The sequence below is a fragment of the Taudactylus pleione genome, unplaced genomic scaffold, assembly GCF_031769625.1.
Source record: "Taudactylus pleione unplaced genomic scaffold, aTauple2 ptg000407l, whole genome shotgun sequence".
NCBI classification, from domain to species: domain Eukaryota; kingdom Metazoa; phylum Chordata; class Amphibia; order Anura; family Myobatrachidae; genus Taudactylus; species Taudactylus pleione.
Genome location: NW_028284809.1, coordinates 4,008,904 through 4,031,708, shown reverse-complemented (window position 1 = coordinate 4,031,708; position 22,805 = coordinate 4,008,904). Strand labels below are relative to the sequence as shown.

At 47.3% G+C, this 22,805-nt stretch overlaps 1 protein-coding gene across 2 annotated transcripts; it reads left to right on the top strand.

Annotated features, from left to right (window-relative positions):
- Positions 1-3,980: 3,980 nt before the first annotated feature.
- On the top strand, positions 3,981-22,320 carry MTO1 (mitochondrial tRNA translation optimization 1). Of its 2 annotated transcripts, none has more exons than XM_088446924.1 (13): positions 3,981-4,079; positions 6,104-6,302; positions 6,514-6,713; positions 7,029-7,146; positions 7,330-7,619; positions 7,868-7,980; positions 8,437-8,627; positions 9,750-9,880; positions 15,594-15,798; positions 16,107-16,278; positions 16,921-17,039; positions 18,720-18,877; positions 21,478-22,320. In XM_088446924.1, the coding sequence occupies exons 1-13, from the start codon at positions 4,047-4,049 to the stop codon at positions 21,655-21,657; spliced, it is 2,109 nt and encodes a 702-aa protein (XP_088303050.1). In that variant the 5' UTR covers positions 3,981-4,046; the 3' UTR covers positions 21,658-22,320. The 2 variants fall into 2 exon arrangements, with proteins under 2 accessions (XP_088303050.1, XP_088303051.1); XM_088446925.1 differs by lacking the exon at positions 3,981-4,079 and adding an exon at positions 4,091-4,298.
- Positions 22,321-22,805: the final 485 nt, after the last annotated feature.

The following is a 22,805-nucleotide window of genomic DNA, read 5'->3' as shown; positions in this document are numbered from 1 at the left end:
AAATTCGATTTTGGGTCTTCCGTTGGTTTTGCAATACGCGGATTTACTAAAGCCCAAGCCGTCGGGTAACCAATTGGAAGCCACACTTTAGAATAGACTAGAACATTGCTTCTACATCAATGTTTTTAACATTACGAGTATAGACACCTCGTATTTACTAAGCGTCGGCTTTCGGAAGTGTGTGTGAGAAGTGAGACCTTCAACAGCTGCTGTTTGTGATATCTGTCCAATCAGAGGAGAGGAATCCCTGTACACTCATAATGAAGGCAATCAGGGGCGCAGCTACCCTGGGTGCAGGGAGGGCGGTTGCTATGGGGCATGCAGCATGGCCAGGGGGCCCACCTCCTCCTCCCTGCACCCACTTTTGGTTTGTGGGAATCGTGGACTAGGAAGCAGTTTGCTGCAAGGATCATCAGTGCCTGTCAGACTGATCAGACCCATCCCACTCTCCTTACCAGCATCAGTGAGTACAGGGTGATCATGAGCAAACCACTATTTTGTATTGCTGCATGTGACAGGGGCAGTGACATGATGTGAGGAGGAGAATGGAGGCAACAGGAAGCCACAGACTGAAAGTTATATAGTGGGAGGAGCAGAGTCCCCCAGCAGCACAGAGTATATCAGGAGATGAGTGATGTGTTAGGACAGGACAGCATTTGACAGGGGCAGTGACATGATGTGAGGAGGGGAATAGAGGCAACAGGAAGCCACAGACAGAGTTATATAGTGGGAGGAGCAGCACAGAGTATATCAGGAGATGAGTGATGTGTTAGGACAGGACAGCATTTGACAGGGGCAGTGACATGATGTGAGGAGGGGAATAGAGGCAACAGGAAGCCACAGACAGAGTTATATAGTGGGAGGAGCAGCACAGAGTATATCAGGAGATGAGTGATGTGTTAGGACAGGACAGCATGTGACAGGGGCAGTGACATGATGTGAGGAGGGGAATAGAGGCAGCAGGAAGCCACAGACTGACAGTTATATAGTGGGAGGAGCAGGGTCCCCAGCAGTACAGAGTATATCAGGAGATGAGCGATGTGTTAGTGAGGACAGGGCTGCATGTGACAGGGGCAGTGACATGATGTGAGGAGGGGTATAGAGGCAGCAGGAAGCCACAGACTGACAGTTATATAGTGGGAGGAGCAGGGTCCCCAGCAGCACAGAGTATATCAGGAGATGAGTGATGTGTTAGTGAGGACAGGACAGCATGTGACAGGGGCAGTGACATGATGTGAGGAGGGGAATGGAGGCAGCAGGAAGCCACAGACAGAGTTATATAGTGGGAGGAGCAGGATCCCCAGCAGCACAGAGTATATCAGGAGATGAGTGATGTGTTAGTGAGGACAGGACAGCATGTGACGGGGGCAGTGACACGATGTAAGGAGAGGAAGACAGGTGAATAGAGAGGCACGCACTGATAGATAGGGAAATGAGCAATGTCTCCCGATAGCACAGAATAGTGATGTGAAGCTCCTAGTTCATTCATCCAACTTACAGACCTAATTAGCATCTTCCTCAATTTATCATTATTGCTCTGAGACCCTGGAACACAACACGAATCTCTAAGGCTAATGTCATAAGGGAGCTTTATTTTTATATTCATACCTTGTAAATGTGGGTATTTCAGTATTGCTATGATAACCATGCTGTCTGCTTGTTCAGAGCTTACTCCGTGGAGTATTTCACGCATGCTGGAGTTTTCATCAGCCGCAAATGAGAAAGAGCAGTTGTCAAAGTGGCGACATCCTGACTTGCAGACGAGGGTGACATTGTGCCATGTAGACTATGGTGTAAGGGAAAGTTGCAGAGATGTCTACGAGGATGACACGCAGCAGCAGCAGTATGTCTGGATTGGATCTGGGTTCATGGGATCTGTTGGCTGCAGGAGTGTGTGTGCATGTATGTGTGTTAAGGTGGGGGGGGGGGGGGCAGTCAGTAAGAAGATATTGTAATAGTATTGGCTTCACCCATAAATTACATTTTAGTTTTGGGTGGACTTACACTTACATTATTTGGAAGGGGAAGCGGGCACGATTTATTAGCAGGAAGTGCGCACAGTACTGTGGGCAGTGATCCGTACATGTGGGCATCTATAGACTGTAAGCTTGCGGTCAGGACACCCTCTCTGTCTGTTAACACCCAGGGCTCCATTTAGTAACAATCGTACTTGCCAGCGGCAATGGAGACTGTACCGCTAGCGCCATCTATAGAGGCCACAACCCCTTTAATGAGTGCTACAGGGACTAGGGCTTATTCTTAAATTGAGCCCTAGGTCTTGTTTTATTACTGTGTTAGATCCGAAATTGTAAAGTGCTGTGGAGAAGGCTGCCATAAAATAGACAAGCTAAAACTGAGTGACATCGGAGTTTACATCGGATCGTACCACCATGTTCGGATCTCAGAACGAGGCTACACGTCAGGCGCCAGCTGTCCAGAAATCTCGTCTGTCGCATGTTTCTTCTCGCCTATAAATGGTACGAGCCAAGACACCCAAGAGTCACCTCGGAAAGAGGACGTGTAGTCTCATTCTGACATCAGGCCTTGGCGGGAAGATCACAGACAAAACCGAGCTGTTCATCTCTACAATAAATGTTAATAAATCCTGGAATATTTTTAAATAACCCCCTGGGGCGTTATATACAAACTCTTCTACAGGGAACATAAATTCACTCTGTCCCCCAAATCATGTCATTTTCCATTGGATGACATCAGACACCTGTTCAGAAGTAACGGTAAAGAGATTGCAGCCAGCGCTTTTGCAGTTATTTCTGTACTAACTGATAGGATAGGGAAGTTGGAATTGCATTGCTCTCTCACGTAAATAGGATGGTTCAGAACTGACCTGCTGGGGAGAGGATGCTGTAGTGTAGATCCTCATATGGTATGCAGTGGAGAAGCCGGCGGACCTAATCCTGACAGCCAACTTCCCGACTGCTTAATCCCGGCGAGGGTTAAATAACAGGGGTCTAAATCTAAATGCCTGTCATTTTACCAATGCCGGGAGACGGCATCCCGATCAAAGGGATGCCGAGCGCGGATAGCCGCAGGGAGGGAAGGGTTAGGTTTAGGGTTCCCGGGGGGGATTTAGGGTTAGGCACCCCCCCGGGAGGGGGGGCGAGTTAGGTTTAGGCACTTAGAGGGTGGATTAGAGTTAGGCACTGGGGGGGAAGGTTAGGGGGTAGAATTAGGTTAGACAATACTTACCTTGGACGATCAGGATTTCCTCCTCTGCCGGGATGCCGCTGTCGGGATTCCAACCGCCAGGCATGGGTCCAGCGGTAAATCATACTCCTCATATGTTAATGTATTATAGTCATACTAGCATATTGGTCAATGGGGAGGGGAGAGCACAGGCAATGGCGATTCTCTCTAAACCACCGACAGATTCAGACCAAACCGCTGAGGTTTACGGCAATGTGCTGCAATCTCCAATGATTTGTGGCGGTTTTCCTAGCGATGTGGCTGTTTTCCTAGCGATGTGGCTGTTTTTTTGGCGATTTTCGGTGGATTTCCTTCACGTTTTGCAGCGATTCTTCCCCAAGGATTCGCAGCTGTTTTCCCAGCGACGTACGGTGGTTTTTCAGATGATTCTTTTTTTTTTTTTTTCTCTGCTATTTTTGTACGCCAATCTGTGGCGGTTTCCCCCTGCAATGTGTGGCACTTTGCGCAGCGGTTTTTAGATGCCAGTCCCCAGCTGCCGGGGGGTTAGTGTGAGTGGACGCCATTCCCCATAGTACCAGTGGTTTCCGAACTCGTTCTGCAAGGGACTCTAAACAGTCCAGGTTGTAAGGATAGATCCATGCTTGTGCACAGGTGGATTCATTAGTACTTCAATCAGTTTGATTGAATCATCTTGTACATAGGCATGGATACCCTCAAACCCTGGACAGAGTGTTTGGGAACAACTGCGTTATATAATATCTACAATAAAATAAATACAGCAGTGCAGACCTCCACAGCATTAGAGTGCGGCACAGAGCGGCCCGCCTCCTCTCTCCCCTCATCGTCTCTCTCACTGTGTGCTCGGTCATGTGATCACCAAGATGGCGACGCACATAGCAGAGCACGGGGGGAAGGTGAGTGAGGGCGCTGTGTTGGGGAATACCGATATAGAGGAAGCCCCCCTGGGTGTTGGGGAGATGAGTGACGGCTGCTGGGAGCAGAATAACCCGGAGTAGCTGCCGATAGTCTCAGTCAGCCCTGGCTCTCCAGCTAATGGCACTACAAGTCCCAGCATGTACTGTCTGCCTGTCCGAGCACGCTGGGGATCGTAGTCTCTCGACACCCGAATGGCTGTAGGTTACCCCGGCCAGTGTGGATGTGATAAGGCCCAGGCTGTGCCGTCAAAGAGGGAATACATTGTATCAAGCACTATAGTAACCGAGTGATGCTAGTATACTTGTACAGTAGTGTGAATAAGCCTTATAAAGAGAAAGCCAGCATGATACGTGGCATACACCCACCCCACCACCTAGGTGTGGACATCGATGTTCAATGGGGAAGCAGTCGGGAAGCCGACGGACGAAATCCCGACCGCCAGCTTTCTAATCCCGGCAAGGTAAAAATGACAGGCATCGTAATCCCGACGCCTCTCATTAGACCTACGCCGGGAGCCCGACACCTGGTTTACCGATCGAAGGTAAGCCGGGCGCGGACAGTCGCGGGGGGGGGTGGTGATGGTGGTGGCGGGGGGAGGGTTAGGTTAGGGGCTCCCGGGGGGGGATTTAGGGTTAGGCAACCCCCGGAAGGTTAGGCTAGGGGAGGGTTAGGGTTAGGCACTCCTGGGGGGGGGGGGGAGGTTAGTGGCCTCCGCTGTCAGGATTAGAACCGCCGCCGCACCCCCCCGGGAGATTTAGGGTTAGGCTGCGGGGAAGGGGGGGGGGGAGGTTAGGCACTTGGGAGGGAGGTTAGGGTTTGGCACCCATAAAGGAGGGTAAGGGGGTAAAAAAAAAGGTTAGTTCATACTTACCTTTTCTAGCTTCAGGATTTTCACCCCTGCCGGGCTTCCGCTGTCTGGATTAGAACCGCCGGCCGCACCATTTGATGGTCAGCTTTCCGATGGCAGGCGCCATTGAATGGTGTGGACGTTATAGTCACCCAGTGTTAAAATACAGCTGAATTCATCTGTTTAACACTAAAAATGTCCATAGGTTGCTATTAGTTACCATTGCATCAAACGTTTAGATGGTGGAAGCCCAGCCATCATTCCATAGGGGCATCCTATATCCATGCCTACAACCCACCCCATCCCGGCCTCCGCCTTGTCGCTCACTATAAACTATCAAAGACATCAGCTTTCCAAAAACCTTATTGAAGTCTGCGGCCCTGAGGCATTATATGGTCCAGAGCTCCTCTGCGATGTTTAACAGCCACGTAATTTATTGGGGCGGGTACATTATTCTGTATCTTATTACATATTATTATGACGCACTGTAGTAATTGTATTCTCACCAGATCAGCCGGGCAGACATGCTCGCTGCACAGTAAAGACTGTAAGTGTACACGTCTGGTCATTGAAATGGTTGATCTGGTGAACCTGGTCACATATATAACTGGGGGCATTCTGCTCCAAATGCCACCCAGGGCGGCACAAGTAATTTGCCTCCCCTCCCCATGGTCACTGTGACTAATGGGGTGCAGATAAGAAGGGGCAGAGGAGACACTTCCTCGGCCCCTATACTTAGCTGTCAGCATGCTGCTATGACAGTGGCAGCAGGAAGAGCAATAACTGGTCGCTATGATCCCTGTGCAGTTACTTACAGCAGGGTGCAGCTGGTGATTGTGGTAGTGCAATGTAGAAACCTAGATTATAATGTCCATAGGTTGATACCACCTTAAATGAGGTTCCCTCCTGGCACGCCGTGTACATGCCATTACCTTATTTCTGGTCGTTATAGTAAATATGTGCACAGTAATTTTCCACATACACTAACAGGCTCCATTGACAGGAAGGGATCCAGGCAAGCAGCAAACGCAACCCAGTGTGCTACAGGATGCTATAATATGAGTGATCCGATAGGGTCTCCTTTACATTCTCTCTGAGATAACCATGTACAGTGTTTGCTGGGATAGTTGAACATATATCTATTATTTTTTGCAGTGGATTCTCTGTCATGGCGTGCGGCGCTCATTCTTCCGGGTCTCCAGGCGCCTAGGAAGCTCTGCTACGAGTAGCGATGACGATCCACAGTATAATGTGGTGGTTGTGGGGGGAGGACATGCCGGCACTGAGGCTGCAGCTGCGGCAGCACGGACAGGAGCCAAGACTCTGCTCATTACACACAAGGTGGAAACGATAGGTAAAATATATATGGATTTATTTGACTCTACTTATCACCGACGTACTAAAATAACAAATCTGTGTTCTGCCAAAATTATTATAGTATGCAATGTATATCATGGAACTGATCAGGGTCACGGGCATCAGAAACCCTCAGTTCTGCTAATGTGTTACACTGAGATTTCATTCCTGGACCTGCATCTTACGCTCATATCATTGAACACACCCAGGTCAGATGTCCTGTAATCCATCTTTTGGGGGCATCGGGAAGGGTCACCTGATGCGAGAAGTGGACGCTCTGGATGGAGTTTGTGGAAGGATTTGTGACCTCTCCGGGATCCACTACAAGGTCCTAAACCGCCGAAAGGGACCAGCAGTGTGGGGGCTGCGGGCCCAGATTGACAGGACTTTATACAGGCAGAATATGCAGGTCAGTGAGTCCTTTGGACCAGTAGGTGGCAGCACATGCAGTCTGATGTTGAAATGCTGTATGTACCGAGAATTAGCCACAGAGATATAAATACCTGTTATTTTAAAGGGGAATTTCAGCTTTATGTAAATTTTTTTTTTCTATATGCCGTGCACTTGGGTTCAACAATAGACCTATTGTATCAATAAAGTTATTTACAATGGACAGACTGTTCTCTTTTCTTGTATTCATGTGGTCAACTGAAATAAAGAAATTTGTCTATAATATACGGTTACATGTAGGTGGATTTTAAACCTTCGACATATTTCTCTGCAGAAAGCCATCCTGAACATGCCGGGTCTGACTGTGACAGAGGGCTCTGTGGAAGATTTGATTTTAGGGCCCCCAGATCCCACTTATCCTGGAAAGTGTCAAGTCAGCGGGATCATACTGGGTTTGTATAATTGACCTATTCTTCCTATAACCACCGCTGAGTGATCGTTTTACTATTTTATAATGTGTAATACAAATTACACCCATCCAGCATGTTTAATATGGTTTTGTCACAACCCTGTTTCATCCCGTACGTTTGGCTTGTACTGCGCTTACTGAGCCCCACTGCATTGTTCCCCTACAGCCGATGGAAGTAAGATATTCGCCAACACCGTGGTGCTGACAAATGGCACATTTCTCCGTGGAATGGTAAGGATCGGCACGGAACATGTTCCCGCCGGGCGCTGGGGGGAGGAGCCTGCAGTCGGTCTCGCACGCACCCTGGAACATTTGGGTTTCGCGGTTGGGAGGTTAAAGACCGGAACCCCACCCCGCATCTCAAAGGATTCTGTAGACTTCAGTAGCCTGCAAAGACAAGAGGCGGATAGTGAGCCCATACCATTCAGCTTCATGAATGATAGCGTCTGGATCAAGGTATGAAATTCATATAAAGGGGACGATAGGTGTAGAAGAATTAGAGGAGAAAGCAGTTTGTGGCCGTTATGCTGGTGACACTTGTTGCCATATTGTAGCCAGTATCTGACAATTGACCCTATAATGCAGTGAGTGTTTCCCGAAAGCCGTCCACGGTGACTGATTATAATCCTGAGGTTAATGTACAGTATTAAATGTCACTTAAACAGCAACATGATCATGCAGTAACATGTATGTGTTCTATTTAGCCTGAACTACAGCTCCCATGTCACATGACTCACACCAGCCCCAGCGTGGAGCAAATCATTAGAGAAAACTTACATCTGAGCAGTCACGTCAAGGAGACGAGCGCTGGCCCACGGTAAGACCCACTGGGGCTCGTTAACGAGGTGCGCTGGATGTGCGGCATACAATGCTTTCACTTTGCGCCTTGATGGCCGCTTCAGGGTGGTTACCTGTTCACCAGGAGATGCCTAAAGATGGGTACACACTTGCCGACTGCCAGATGTGACGGCCGATGGTGCCATCGAATGATATATATATCTGGCGGGCGGTACACAACTGCACGGTCCGGTGACCGCCTGCCCGATATGACGTTCGCAAGAACCATTGACCTTGCCGGCGTTGACAGCTGGGTCGCTTGCATGGACGATGGAACGACCCCGATCGCCCAGCGGGGCCGCGCATAGTGGGTGCACACTAGACAATGTTCCTGGTACGTTGGCCCGATCTGAGGGTTCGTACGACATATCGTTTAGTGTGTAGCCGACATTTGTGTGTCTTACAAGTCACCTGACCACTTTACTTTGTCTTCTAGGTACTGTCCCTCCATTGAGTCAAAGGTCTTACGGTTCCCGGGTCGAAGTCACCAGGTCTGGCTTGAGCCTGAGGGGCTGGAATCAGATGTAATCTATCCCCAGGGACTATCTGTGACTCTACCAGCCGAGGCTCAGGAGAGGCTTCTGAGAGCGATCCCTGGTCTGGAGAATGTTCACATGCTGAGGCCAGGTTAGTAGTTAGTGAATATAACTGGCTCCTAGTGAATTGCAGCGGCCGATGTAAAATGGTGAAACCATGCTCCGATTATGGGATAGTTCCAACTATTGACAAATAAGAGTTTGGCAACCTCCCACTTCTCCATCCACCAATGAGTGTTCTTCTGGATATGACATTGCATACTGCACCTCTGGCGGCTTAGAAGCAGACGAAGGATGCTTCAGCACAATCAGTGTGACCGGGTAGGTGGTAGACCTGCTTCCTGGCCGCCAGGCACATCGGTGTGGTGTGTGGATCACCCCTCTCTGGATCTGCCACTAGTGAATTGTTGGGATGCATTGTCATCAGCAATGGCCGCCTCCGCAGTGTGATGGCTGCACACCAATTAATGACCTGATCTCATTTCTCCATTGCGTTGTGGGCACATTATGTCCTGTCTTACAGGTGTTTACACTCTAGTAAGGTTTCTGGCCTGTTCTGGGCACACAAATGATTGGCGCGGGTAATCAGAACCCATGGGAGACATGGCACAGAAACAAGAAGCCAGGCTCCTCCAGTACTCATTTACCAACCAGGGAAGTTCAAGTCATTCTAAGTGCCATTGGCATAGGAGGTTGGAGCCTGGGCTAACCCAGTTCTGTTGTATTATCACCTGGAATGGGCTATTCATGACTACCGTAGATTGTTCTGCCCACCGACCCGGCATTGACTCCTCCCAGGGACTGTGACAAAGCACATTTCCACCATAGTTTGAGAGGTAGAAGGGAGCGTACTTCTCGTGGAATGGTGGAGCTTTCTCTGTCTCCTCTGGGTTATGATCTGTGTTAATTTCATTTCTGTTGGTACCATACACTCCAGCTGATGGCAGTAGGGTACAGGGACCATTCTATATACTGGTTTTATTGCATGGGAAATAGGTTTGTCGTCTGTGAACGAAGCTTTACACCTAGAGTATTCACAACATGCAGCCCTACAATTGTTGAGGAACTGCACTTCCCAGCATGCCCTGTCACAGTTGTAGCATGCCCCAATAGCAATACTGTGGCAAGGCATGCTGGGATGTGTAGTTCCACAGCAGCTGGTTGGCCGCATGTTGTGAATACCCCTGCTTTAATGTTCTCTCACTTTTTGTAGGATACGGAGTCCAGTACGACTTTATGGACCCCCGGCAGCTTCGTTCCTCTCTGGAGACCTTTCTAGTCCAGAGACTCTTCCTGGCCGGACAGATTAACGGCACCACCGGATACGAAGAGGCTGCTGCTCAGGTAGACTGGAAATAAGAGACCTAAAGACCCCACAGGATATACCACTCGGTCACACACATCAGAGGGTTTTATTGTATAACCCAGAGGTTCCCAAATGTGGTCCTCAAAGGACCCCAACAGTTCAGGTTTTAGAGATATCCATGGTTGAGCTCAGGTGGTTAAATCAAACTGAACAAGGTGCTAATTAAGTCACTTTTGGTCATGCATAGATATCCTTAAAACCTGGAATGTTAGGGTGCCTTGGAGATCGAGTTTGGGAAACTGGTATAACCCAAATAACACCATTTTTCTTCAGGGTCCATAGTGTTCCACAGGGATACCATGGGGTTAATGTGGTTGGAGAGATCCAGGCACGAAGCAGTTAAAGCTGTAAGCTCCCAGGATGCCTCGGGTCCTCCATATATACCCCAGCCACAGGCCTTCAGTTGTTCATTTGGTGTGGCAGGATTCAGACGCACCTTTGTAACAGGACTGCTCAGGCAGTCCTAGGCTTTTATGTTTTATTTTATTTTCTATGTTTTTGGGTTGGCAGTACCAAGCGTCTGAATTAAGACGCATGTACTGTGACTCCATCTACCTCCGCCAGGCCGCAACACCAGTAACAGGGCTGGTGATTTCGGCGGGTCTTGGCTGAGCTTGCTAGCAGCAATCCTGGGACCCGGACGCACGCAGATGTCAGGTAAGGCGATTCCTCCAAAGGTTTTCGTACCTCTGGGTCGCCCCTCCTACACACCTCGTGTATATGAGATGCTCACAGTCCACTATCGGTGCGCTGCTGTAGCTGTTGGTCTCAGGAGTTTTTTGGTCAGTCTCCCTGTATACCTCTAACATGGGCCAGGTATATTGTGCTTTTGAGTAATTGATTCAAAGCCCAGGGCAACTTAATTTGCATATGCATTGTATGTGTCTGTTCTAGCTGCTGTGTTAATACTGTCTTTTATATCTGACTGTCAGTTATAACTATCACTGTTTTTTTCCTCATCCCTCTGTTGCAGTTGTGTGGGGGTTTTCCTTTATACTTCACATTTATTTGTTATTTGTGAAGGTTGTCACATTACATTGCATTGTTACCTTTATAATTATATGTCAAAAAGTAAAGGGAAGCAGGAGGGGGAGGCCCCTGTGCTGGTTTCGTCTAAAGCCTGTTTGACTGCTTGTCCTCTCAGGATTTTATAAAGGATGGTTTGTGTGCTGTCTGTTATAAAGAACCACCTCACCAGTCCAGTATACCAGTCCCTGAACAAGAGCCATCCTGGGTGTCTTCCTTGTCTCAGTTTATGAAGCAGTTTGTGGATTGCATGGCTTATCCCATACTGCTTCCTTGTATGGGGTAGCCACAGCATGCTATGTTTACACCTCCTATACATCCTTCCTGGATAGATGCTTATGCCCACTCAAGTCAAGAGTATGGCTCAGTCAGCTGTTGCAAGCAGACCGGTAGTTACTAAAGCACCCAAGAGAAACTTATCTTTTTATCGGCCTGTTCACCATATGGATTCAGACGCATCATCAGGGGAATCGGATGATGCGCAGGGTATGTCTTCAGGGTCTAGTTCGGGTGAGAAGGACCATCCATGCACAGTGGATGTTTCTTCTTTGGTGAGGGCGGTTAAATAAATCCTAGATAATCAGGATGATGAACCAGCCCCTGGTAAGAAGGCTCCAATGTTTAAACATCGGAACGTGGCTAAAACTGCGTTTCCTGAATCTGAGCAGCTCACTGAGCTTATGGAAGAGGCATGGTGTAACCCGGACAAACGGTTTTATGATTAGCATCGTAGTATCCTTTCCCAGCTTCTGTATGTACGAAGTGGGAGGTACCTCCTACTGTGAATCCTCACGTGTCGCACTTAGTCAGAAATGCTACGTTGCCTATTCCGTCAGCATCTTCTCTTTAGGATTCTACAGATAGGAAAATTGAAGCGTGTCTTAAGGCAATATTTTCATCATCGGGAGCTGTTATTCGCTCCAGCTATGGCTGGAGCCTGGGTAGCCAAAGCTGTTGAAGAATGGATGGGGGCATTGGAAGATTCTCTACCAGATGCTACCAGAGAACAGATGATGAATATCTCTCACATACGGGAAGAGGCTTCCTATCTGGGAGGAGCTGCAGTAGATGCTGGAATTGTATCCTCTAAAGCATCAGCAGCTTCAATAGTGGCACGCAGGGTCCTTTGGTTAAGATCCTGGAAGGCTGATACAGGATCAAAGGCGGCACTGGAAACCTTACCTTTCTATGGAAATATACTTTTTAGAGCAGAGTTGGATATGATAATAGCTACTCTGGCAGGCTTCAAAGTGTGCAGGTCTGCCATCTACTGATACAATAAAATCTAGGCAGTTCTATTTCCGGTCTGGACCAGCCAGACGTCCAGCTTCTAAGCCGAAAGACAAATCCTCGGCCTGATGGGGCAGGCCTCCTCCTGGGGGATCTCAGGGTGGGATGTCGACTTCTTCAGTTTGCGGATTGCTGGCATCAAACAACAACAGATGCTTGGGTCCGAGAAGTGGTCTCTCAGGGGTAAGCCATCGTTTGGATACTCTCCGGTCAATTATCTTGGCAATGGAGCCTGGTGATTTTATGGTTTCCCTGGACATTCAGGATGGGTATCTGCATTTCCTATTACGCAATCCCACCAACAATTTCTTCGGTTTGCTGTCCTACAACAGCATTACCAATTTCAGGCACTGCCCTTTGACTTATCTACAGCCCCCCAGGTATTCGTCAAGATAATGGCAGTCATGACGGCCTATCTCAGGCGTCGGGGAATCAGAATATTACCATATCTGGACGATCTTCTGATATTGGTACAAACTCCAGTTGTTTTACAACACCATTTTCAACTGACCATAGCTTGCCTACAAAGGCACGGCTGGATCATCAATTGGAAGAAATCCTCTTTCTCCAACACAGCAGATGATACATCTGGGAGCACTTCTGGATTCTCCGGTACAAAGGGTGTTTCTACCAGAGGACAAGATTGCGGCCCTATCATTGCGAGTACACAAACTACTATGCAAGCGAAGGGTATCTATTCCATCAGCGATGCAGGTCCTGGGATCAATGGTATCCACCTTCGACATGGTGGAGTATGCTCAATTTAATTCCAGGCCTCTGCAAAGATTGATTCTCTCCAGGTGGAACGGACAGTATCAGCTAATAAGGTCCCAGAGGATCCTTCTCACTCTCACTCCAGAGGTTCGTCTCTCCCTCTTGTGGTGGCTGAAAAAGGATCATCTGGACAAAGGGTGCCCATTCTGGATTCCAAATTGGGTACTTCTCACCACGGACACCAGCCTTCGCGGATGGGGGGCAGTGACAAGTCATCACACCTTTCAGGGAAGATGGACAAATCAGGAAAGTCATCTGCCAGTAACATTCTGGATCTGCGAGCAGTATACAATGCCCTTATCATGGCATAGGACATGTTCCAAGGCAAGCCTGTCCAGATCCAGTCCAACAACGTGACTACAGTAGCCTATCTCAATCATCAGGGAGGCACGCAAAGTCATTCAGCTATGAAGAAAGTGACAAACATTCTGATTTGGGCAGAACGTCATCTTCCGACGATCTCCGCAATATTCATCCTGGGAATCCTCATTTGGGAAGCGGACTTCCTAAGTCGTCAGGACCGGGTGTGTTTCAACTCTTGGTGAACAAATGGGGCCTACCAGACATAGACCTCATGGAATCATGTCACAACCACAAGGTCCCCAGGTATGGGTCCAGCACCAGAGGTGCCTCAGCATCCTTTGTTGGATGCACTATCAGTAAGATGGTGCTTCAAGCTTGCGTATCTCTTTCCTCCGATTTCCCTCATCCCAAGGGTTCTCAGAAAATTTAAGCAGGAATACTAGTGGCTCCTGCTTGGCCAAGACGTCATTGGTTCACCGACATACGGAATCTCTTCATAGACAGTCCGTATCCTCTTCCTCTATGGCCGGATCTGTTAATGCAGGGTCCCTGCCGGCTCCCGGACTTGCCTCGTCTGGCTTTGACCGCGTGTTTCTTGAATCTTCCATCTTAAGAGCCAAAGGTTTCTCCAGCTCTGTGATTCAAACGATGCTTAGGGCACGAAAGCTTGCCTCTGTCCACATCTATTACAGGGTTTCAAATTCTTTTGGTCAATGGTGTTCCCACATGAAGTATGTTCCTAAGGTGTTTAGGGGTTCCCAGGTACTGGCTTTTCTCCAGGCTGGTTTAGACCTTGGTCTCTGCCTTGCCACTTTGAGAGTGCAGGTTTCTGCATTACCAGTCTGGTTCCAGAGAAAAATTGCTTTATTACCAGATGTTAGAATTTTTTTTCAGGGAGTTCTGCGAGTTCAGCCTCCTTTTGTCCCACCGGTAGCACCTTGGGATCTGTCTTTGGTTAATAAGGGGCTACAAGCTCCCCCATTTGAACCTCTGCACTCTGTAGACTTGAAATGATTGACAGCGAAGACACTTTTTCTCCTCGCTATCTCTTCTGCACGCAGAGTCTCTAATTTGGCAGTGCTCTTTTGTCGCTCTCCATTTTTTATTTTTCACCAGGATAAAGCTGTTCTTCGTACAAGGGAGGGTTACCTTCCTAAGGTAGTGTCCCGTTTCCATGTAAATTAAGAAATTGTAGTTCCATCTTTTCAGGCTCCAGACCTCTCTGTCGGTGAAGCCTCCCTGGATGTAGTTCGTGCTCTCCGTATATATGTGGAGAGTACAAACTCTGTTAGAAAATCAGATACTCTTTTTGTTTTAAATGGTTTTCACAAACGAGGATGGCCAGCTAACAAGCAGACCCTGGCTCGATGGTTACGTATGACTATCTATGAGTCCAGAGGCTGATATCCCTGTTCCAAACACGGTGACGGCACATTCTACTTGGTCTGTAGGGCCTTTGTGGGCATTTAGTCATGGTGCCTCTGCTGAACAATTGTGCAAGGCAGCCACGTGGTCTTCTGTCCACACTTTTCTACGTCTTTGATACTTTTGCCTCTCAGGATGCTTCCTTTGGGCGACGAGTTCTCCTTTCTGTTCAGGAACGTCCCCCAATGCTTTGACATCCCCATGGTATCCCTGTGGATCCCTATGGGACCTGAAGAAGAAAATAAGAGTTATGGTAGACTTACCATTGATAACTGGAAGTCTGTAGGGTCCACAGGGCACCCACCCTGACCCTCCTGGCTGCATTGGGTATTTTTTCTTTCAGTCACGGATTCCCTCATTTTGTGTGAGAGTGTTTCTGGTGTACAATTGTTCTTCCTTCTCCTCTTTCCTTCTCCTGCCTCGTGCCTTGTTTACAAAACTGAAGGCCTGTGGCTGGGGGCGGGGTATATATGGAGGAGGACCCGAGGCATCCTGGAAGCTGAAAGCTTTAACTGTTTGGTGCCTGAATCTCTCCAACCACATTACCCCCATGGTATCCCTGTGGACCCTATGGACTTCGAAGAAAAAGAGTTATCAATGGTAAGTCTACCATTACTCTTATATTTAGATGGATTTCAGGGAATAACATTAACTGAGATATTAACCTCAGAGGTGTGTGACCTATTGACAACTCTCACACCACTGTATAGGATTATAATATGTTTGCCACCTATAAGTAGGGATCTGCGGTGGCTGCCAATCTACCCAATGCTGGTAAGAGAGACTGTCGGTAAGTCTGAGGTTTTAGTAAGGTGTATTGTATTTACTTGCTGTGCAGATTCCTTTGTGATCAGAGTATTTCTGTCCTGCTAGGGGGTGATTGCCGGAATAAATGCTGCACTCCGGGTTAAAGGTCAGCCTGCGTTCACCGTGAGCAGAACAGAAGGGTACATTGGCGTGCTGATCGACGACCTGACCACGCAAGGCACACGGGAACCATACCGCATGTTCACCAGCCGCGCCGAGTTCCGTATGTCCCTGCGGCCAGACAACGCAGATACCCGGCTCAGTCTGAGAGGTGAGCTGGTGACTGACGTCCAATGGAGAAGGTTTAAGGAGTTCATCCACATTCTGTAGCAGAGAAACAAAGGGGAGGACTGTTAAATGCGGGTGCACTACATATATCCTTCCAGTAGGGGGCACACCGACTGTGGTCTCCACCCTCTAAGAGGCCGGCACAGGAAGAGAAACTAACCCCCATCTACCTATAAAATGTGAATTTGACTGGATTCCATATACCTTTTGTTTCTGGTATGGATATGTTTTAGATATGCATGTGTCCATGTTACGTGTAGCAGTTGTTTCACTTCTCTGATTGGTCCTCAGGGTATAGAGAAGCAGGCTGTGTTTCTCGGGAGCGGTACGATCGGGCGCAGACCACCAGAGAGACTCTGGATGATGGACACTCTGTTCTCCGCTCCATACGGTTTTCACCCATTGAATGGAAAAAACGCATTCCAGAGGCCCAAATCGGCACCAGCCGTTCCAGCATCCTCAGGTACCATCTGTGGTTATCAGTGCAGTATGCGGGGTAACCTGTAGGTGTCACTATGGAGACAGTACAGACCAGGAATTAAAGCCCCTTCTTCTCCACAAATGCCATCTGTGCCTCTGTGGGATCCATATTAATTTTGCCCTTTAGGGCAGGACAAGGTACACGGCCCCCCAGTATAGAGAGCTACGATAGGGTACTTGGCTTTTATTTTCAGCTATGGTACCCATACATCATGGCTGAATTGACAGCTCCCAGAGTGCTCTGATCTCTGAGCACCGATATTCTGGAAATCTGACATGTCAGATGTTTGTTAAATCAGTCCTGTTGCTGACGGGAGAGCGAGATGTTCCTCTTTGCAGTGTCTCAGTTTATCCTGCTTAACACCAAGGGTAATTTACAGTAACACATTTCCAAATATAGATAGGAAGTTTCCATACCTACATGGATGTTGAGAGTTTTAAAAATATTTTTATATTCTATTTAAAAAAAATGAAATACATTTCCTTGTCAGTTTCTTTTCTCATTTCTCCTTATCTGAGTGCAAACTGATACTGTACATCCCCAATATAAAATGTGATATATGGACAGTTACATGAAAGCTACACTGTAGACAGACTGCCGCTGATTAATCGTTTCCTCCTCCAGTGCTGAGGACATGCTGAGGTATGATGGGGTGGAGATGGAGACCCTCTCCCGGTTCTTGCCAGACCCTCTGCAGAAATTCAGCGAAAGGCGGGATATAGCTCAGCGCTTAAAGACAGAAGGTAAACGCGATACGCTGGAAGTTAAATGTTTTAGGGGTATAAGAGTTTGGTTAACATAAATCGCTAGAGCAGGCCACAGTATAGGCAGAATCTTGTTAAGTAACATTTTTCCTTTGTTTCTTCAAGGTGCTAATAATAATTAATTCTGCAGTGTCATGTGGTTACCATGGCAACCACAGTCATATGGCATATGATGTAATGAGCACAGAGGATTTGGAATGCCTTAGGAGCTCTGTATGTGCACTTGAACATCCTCCCCTGCACCCCCTCATCTGCCATCACATAACATGCTTTGAGTCTGTGACAACCATATTTGTTTGCCATATAGAGAGGCATTGAATAAAAGATAATGGTTTGTAGTAGAACAGCTAACAACAATGACTATCAGATGTATGCTTAAAACATACATAAACAATTCTATCTCCGTGTTTCTCAACCTTGGTCCTCGGGACCCTTAACAGGTCATATTTTCTATACCCCAGGCGACCTGGAAAACAACTGTTTGAGAACCACTGTTTGATCTCATATCCGTCCATTGGAAACCCACTTTGTTTTATTCTACACATGAGGACGCACTTAACAATGTTTACTCTATGTCCTACAACTTGATAAATGTAATTCTATGTGACAAAGAACATGTTTTACTTTGTTGCTATTTATTTAACAAAAATAAGCCAACATAATTGAGGACATCAGTGAGAAATGGAGTACACGCCATGATTCAGTAGTTAATGGCCTCATAACTAAGTAACAATACTGACGCGTTTCATTGTGGGATAACCCAAAAATTAATCTGATGAAGTTGTGCGTTACTCCACAACAAAACGCGTCAGCCTCTAATTTGGGTTTACCATTAAAACGATCTATACAACCTCCTCCCCTTACCCCGAACCCTTCCCACACATGAACAACAATTGCTTCTATAAAATGATAGGAGAGGTGGTCGTCTTGGCATTTGGTAATACAGACATTGATGCTGCAGATTAGAGGTTCAGCTTTTCTATAGAGGAGGTAGATTGTCCTGATGATCATATTATCATGTGCACTTGATTAGTAGCACATGGCTCAAAGTATCCTCTTTGCTGATGTGGGAGCAGTACGGGTGCACTTACTTTATCACTCATAGCATCTTCATGTTGGCTTGTTTTTTTTTGTTGAATAAATAATGACATAATCAGATCCTTTATGGCGTCCTGACATGAGCACAGGTTTAAAAGGATTACACTTTATTTCTCTTTCTGTCTACATATCTTGATGTGTCACTCGTGTACTGTAAAGGTGCGTATCCACTACACGAGAGTGGAACGACTGTACTATTACATATTGTAACCGTACAATCGTTCATCATCCTGTGCAGTGGATAATGTGCCCACACTGAACGATATGTCGGTCAGTGCAGGCACCCTCCCTCATCCCCAAGCATGCGCAACCTGTTGATATCGGCAGGTTGGCCGGCATGTTCAGGTGATGACAGATGCCGACAACGACCAGCGGGAACGCGCATCGCTGGTCGTTGCCGGCATATTCACTGAACGATTAATGAACGATAACAATGTTTGAATCGTTCAATCGCTCATTTTTCTCATGTAGTGGATATGCACCTTAAGTTTGTATTTCACAATTGTTATTAAATGTATCCAGAGTTCTGATGGCCAAACGCATCACGCTTTCATATTCTAGTTATTTATAAGATACACGTCGGTTACCAGCAGAAGGAAATAGCTGAAGTTCGGAGAGACGAGTCTTTGGTGTTGCCAGACAACCTAGATTACATGAACCTGGACGCCATTCTTTCTAATGAAGTTCGGGAGAAACTATCTCAAAGTCGGCCTGAGACGGTAAGATGGGGGGTTCTTCTGCCAGTCTCTTGTTCTCATCCCTCTCCCACCTCACCTGTTCGCTTTCGTGTCTGCTCCATGTACCTCATTAATGGGATTGTCCCCTTTTCCCCAGGGGGAAGGCATAATGAATGGAAAACACAGGAGCAGGGTTGGGACAGAGGCCATTGGTATAGATGGCAGCCACCACGTGACTAAGGCAATCATTGGCGGAAGGTCTTGTTGTCATTTGGGGCCACCATAGAGAGCCAAACTAGTCTCGCATTTCAGCCACAAACCCCCTCTCTGGAGGGCCACAAGACTGGACATTGTCTCACAGATCCGTGCTCCATGGCTGCCCCAGCTAATCTCCTGTTTTCTACAAACTCCTCAGGTCTCCCAAGTTCTTCTGGAAGGTTAATTTACAGTGGGTACAGACATTGGTCATTGCCTCAGATGGTCCTGTTATACCTGTCTAATTAACCTCCCTTTCCATCTGGATCTTCTTTTCGATGCCCTCTTCTCCAACAGAGCCTCAATGTAAGGGGGCTGGTTTGTGGCGCAGTGCTCTTTACACCACAGTTTCTAAAATTACGTGATTCCGCTGTCTTGTTTGCCAAAGGGTTCGGCGATCGATGATAACACTGCTTATTGCCATCTTACTAAAAGATATAACACCTGCGCTCTGAGTTCTCCACGCGGAAAATAATACTTGCTTAGGAGAGAGCTGCACATGGAGGTGACCAACCTAATCATTACAGATAATGGAGATAATGTGCTGCGCTCTTCCTGTATGTGTTCTGCTTTGTCTAGTATTGTAAGCAAATAAGATAATTAATGGCCTCTAATCCCCTAGACACAGATTAAGTATCACTTTACTCATAATGATCAAGATAAAACAAACAGTGGTGGGCTATGCCCAATCAGGCAGGAATGTGCATAAACAATCGTACATGAATATAAAGGAAAAAATCTCTCCGTTCTATTTGCACATTTGTAATGTCTTTCAAACATAGAACCAACAAATGGTGTCAAACTGGAATGTCTGTGTCCATATGACCCTTAATGTTCTTTGACTTAGAAGTATTTTGGTTCTGTTGCTGTTGATCCCAGCTTTATCCTAAATGTAGAGAAAAGTCACTTGTATAATAGTATACTGTCGTCCAAGTGGCGTCCCGCTGGTGGAAAGTGTAGAAAGGTTGGTGCACTTAGGCAGTGTTAGAAGGGGCCAGATGATACGCTGGTGATCAAAGCCTTTCAGCGTATCTGAGATATAGGGGCTCCGGACTTATCCGCCTCACTGGATTCCAGGCACCTCTGGTCCGTCTTTCTACAGACGTCCCCTAGGGCCTGGTTATCACGGTGGTGCAGCTGACATCTGGGGAGGAGATACGGCCGGTTGGGGCTTAGAGCAGAAGAACGCCGTGGACAGCAGTGACATCTGGCCCTGGGATGATGCAGCAGATGGCTCAAGGGATAACAGGTGAGTCTCCGTTGTGGAAGGGACACCCGGTGCCCGGCTCTACTAAACCCCAAATGGCCATATCTCCTCCCCAGACGTTGGCTGCACCAACAGTCTTCTTGTCCAGCTACTTTATCATCAGACTCCATATCTTGCCTCCACAAGGACACCGTGGTCCTTCGCACAGTGCCCTCCTGTGGTTTCCATGTTTTACAACCAGGAATTGTTGTGTGCCGCCCTTGAAACCCTGTCCTGCAAGCACTAAGGACACGGCTCTTCATTTGCTTGATGTGGTTCGTTGCTTGCGGATGTTCCTTTCGATGACGTACTAGAATTCAGATGCCCTGTTGGTTCTTTCCCCGGCTGCAGGAAAGAATGTGGTAATCACACACTGGATCCCGGAACAACCATTTAGGCTAATTCTGTGACAGGGCTAATGTCATCCATGTTTTATGACACCCTCCCCCTTGATCTTGGCTCCATTTGGGGTGTTAGGCACAGGGCATCATACATAGCCACCACCTCATTACCTGAAGACCTTTCACGTTCTACAAGGAGGCACCTGCATGGGAGAGATGGTCCTCTAGGTGTCCACCGTCTCATGGTGGTTATGCACCTCCTGCTTAGTGGATGCAGACCAGCCCTACCAAGAATGCCGGGGTCTTTGTGTCTCTACTTACCTAATGGTAAACAAGAAAGGAGTAGAGGGATATAAGTTTCAGCATTATAGCCTTTGTCTTGCCTTTTGTAGGGTGTAACAAAGCCCATGGTAGGCCACAGCCCCAACGTGTACCCACTGTAGCACCCTATAGGCTCAGTTCTGCATCTCTGAAACTCCAGTTGTCATTGCAGTACTTTCTTACTATCGTTTTATAGGGTGCTACTTAGCTGACGGCACCTGATGGTCTGTAATGTCAACCAGCCAGCCAGCCATGGAACCCTAGTGTCCACATAGCCAGGAGTGATGGAGTCAGTGTTGACAAAGAGAGCATTCGTCATAAAACACAGATGATAAATGCTTCACCCTTTGGAGTTGAGATGAAGCCCGGAAATGTTTGCGGGAGAATCTTTTCTCTAACTTGGAGCCACAGATTTGTCTTGAAACCTTTTTTTTTTTCTCCCTCCTAATGAAATGTGTTTACTGCTCTCCTTTCCGCAGATCGGAGCAGCTTTCCGTGTTCCAGGTGTGACCCCTGCCGCCATATTGAATCTGCTAAGATATGTCAAGTCTAGCTCCCGAGCACCGGAGGCCGCCCGGAGTGGGAATAAGGGAGTGGGACCTTTAGTTGAAGGAGAGTATTCACCAGAAACCTGTGCACTGGAGCAGCAGACGGTGTAGAACAAAGACAGAGAACTGAGAACCGTTACCACCGGCATCAAGATAACGGAGAGCTCGGGCCCGGTGTTGGATTGTGGTTAGATGTCCGCTGCCATATATCGCTATGGTACTCTGTGGAGACTCTTCTTGTGGGGATCAAGGACCTGCAACTTATTCTTGTTTCTGGGTCAAAATATGTAAAAATGAAGCTTTATCTAGTATCACCAATGTTGGGCGATTATCTAAGAGTGGGACAGGAAAAATGGCTTGAACAGAGATAAATATCTGTGAAGACATACACTGTTGTGCAATATAGTACAGTACAGTCTAATACAATGGGAAACCTGTTACTTATATTTAATATAAAGCTCTTTGTAAATGGTTGTTTCTTCACCCGTCTGGAGTGTATTTGGTATCGGAAGAGGGAACTGGCTGCAGACCAGGAATATCTGACCTCTACCTACTAGTGTTACGTTCTTCCTGTCAAACCGCACTATCGGTGAGTCCTATATCTTCTGTGCAGGTTCAGTAGTGCGATATGACCGGAAACCTGTACATACAGGCTGTCGGTCACTGTGTAGCCTGCTGCTAGGGTTAGGGAAATGGAAGACGCTATGGGGGGCTACTATTAGTGTATTTAAGGGGCCGTATGTGCCTTCAGGCAATAAAAAGTTCTTTACTATATTCTGTGGTGTTTTCATGTAGGGCGGTAAAATGCCAACATCCGGGTCACCGCTCTCTGACCTAGCTTGTGTATGAATGTCACATACACATACCATAGTGCAGCTATAAATGTATATTTCTGATATGTGCCTAAAGACTGCTACATTTTCTAAACTAATAAAAGTACAGGCCTTCTTCTTAGTATAGACTTATTCAGGCTTAAAGGCAACGGATCCTGAGACCATTCATGTGTGGGGTTTCTTCTCAGCCAAGGGAGTGGGCGCACTCTCAATTTTGCCTAAGACCACAGCCATGAATAAAGAATGGTACCAAAACATCCTCCAAGAGCAACTTCTCCCAACCATCCAAGAACAGTTTTTGGTGACAAACAATGCCTTTTCCAGCATGATGGAGCACCTTGCCATAAGGCAACAGTGATAACTAAGTAGCTCGGGGAACAAAACATCAAAATTTTGGGTCCATGGCCAGGAAACTCCCCAGATCTT

Excerpts from the sequence above, each read along its gene's own strand:
- MTO1 (XM_088446924.1), top strand. The coding sequence starts at position 4,047 with ATGGCGACGCACATAGCAGAGCACGGGGGGAAG. Across the intron at positions 6,303-6,513 it reads ACACAAGGTGGAAACGATAG|GTCAGATGTCCTGTAATCCA; the intron begins GTAAAATATATA and ends GAACACACCCAG. Across the intron at positions 15,799-16,106 it reads TACCCGGCTCAGTCTGAGAG|GGTATAGAGAAGCAGGCTGT; the intron begins GTGAGCTGGTGA and ends ATTGGTCCTCAG.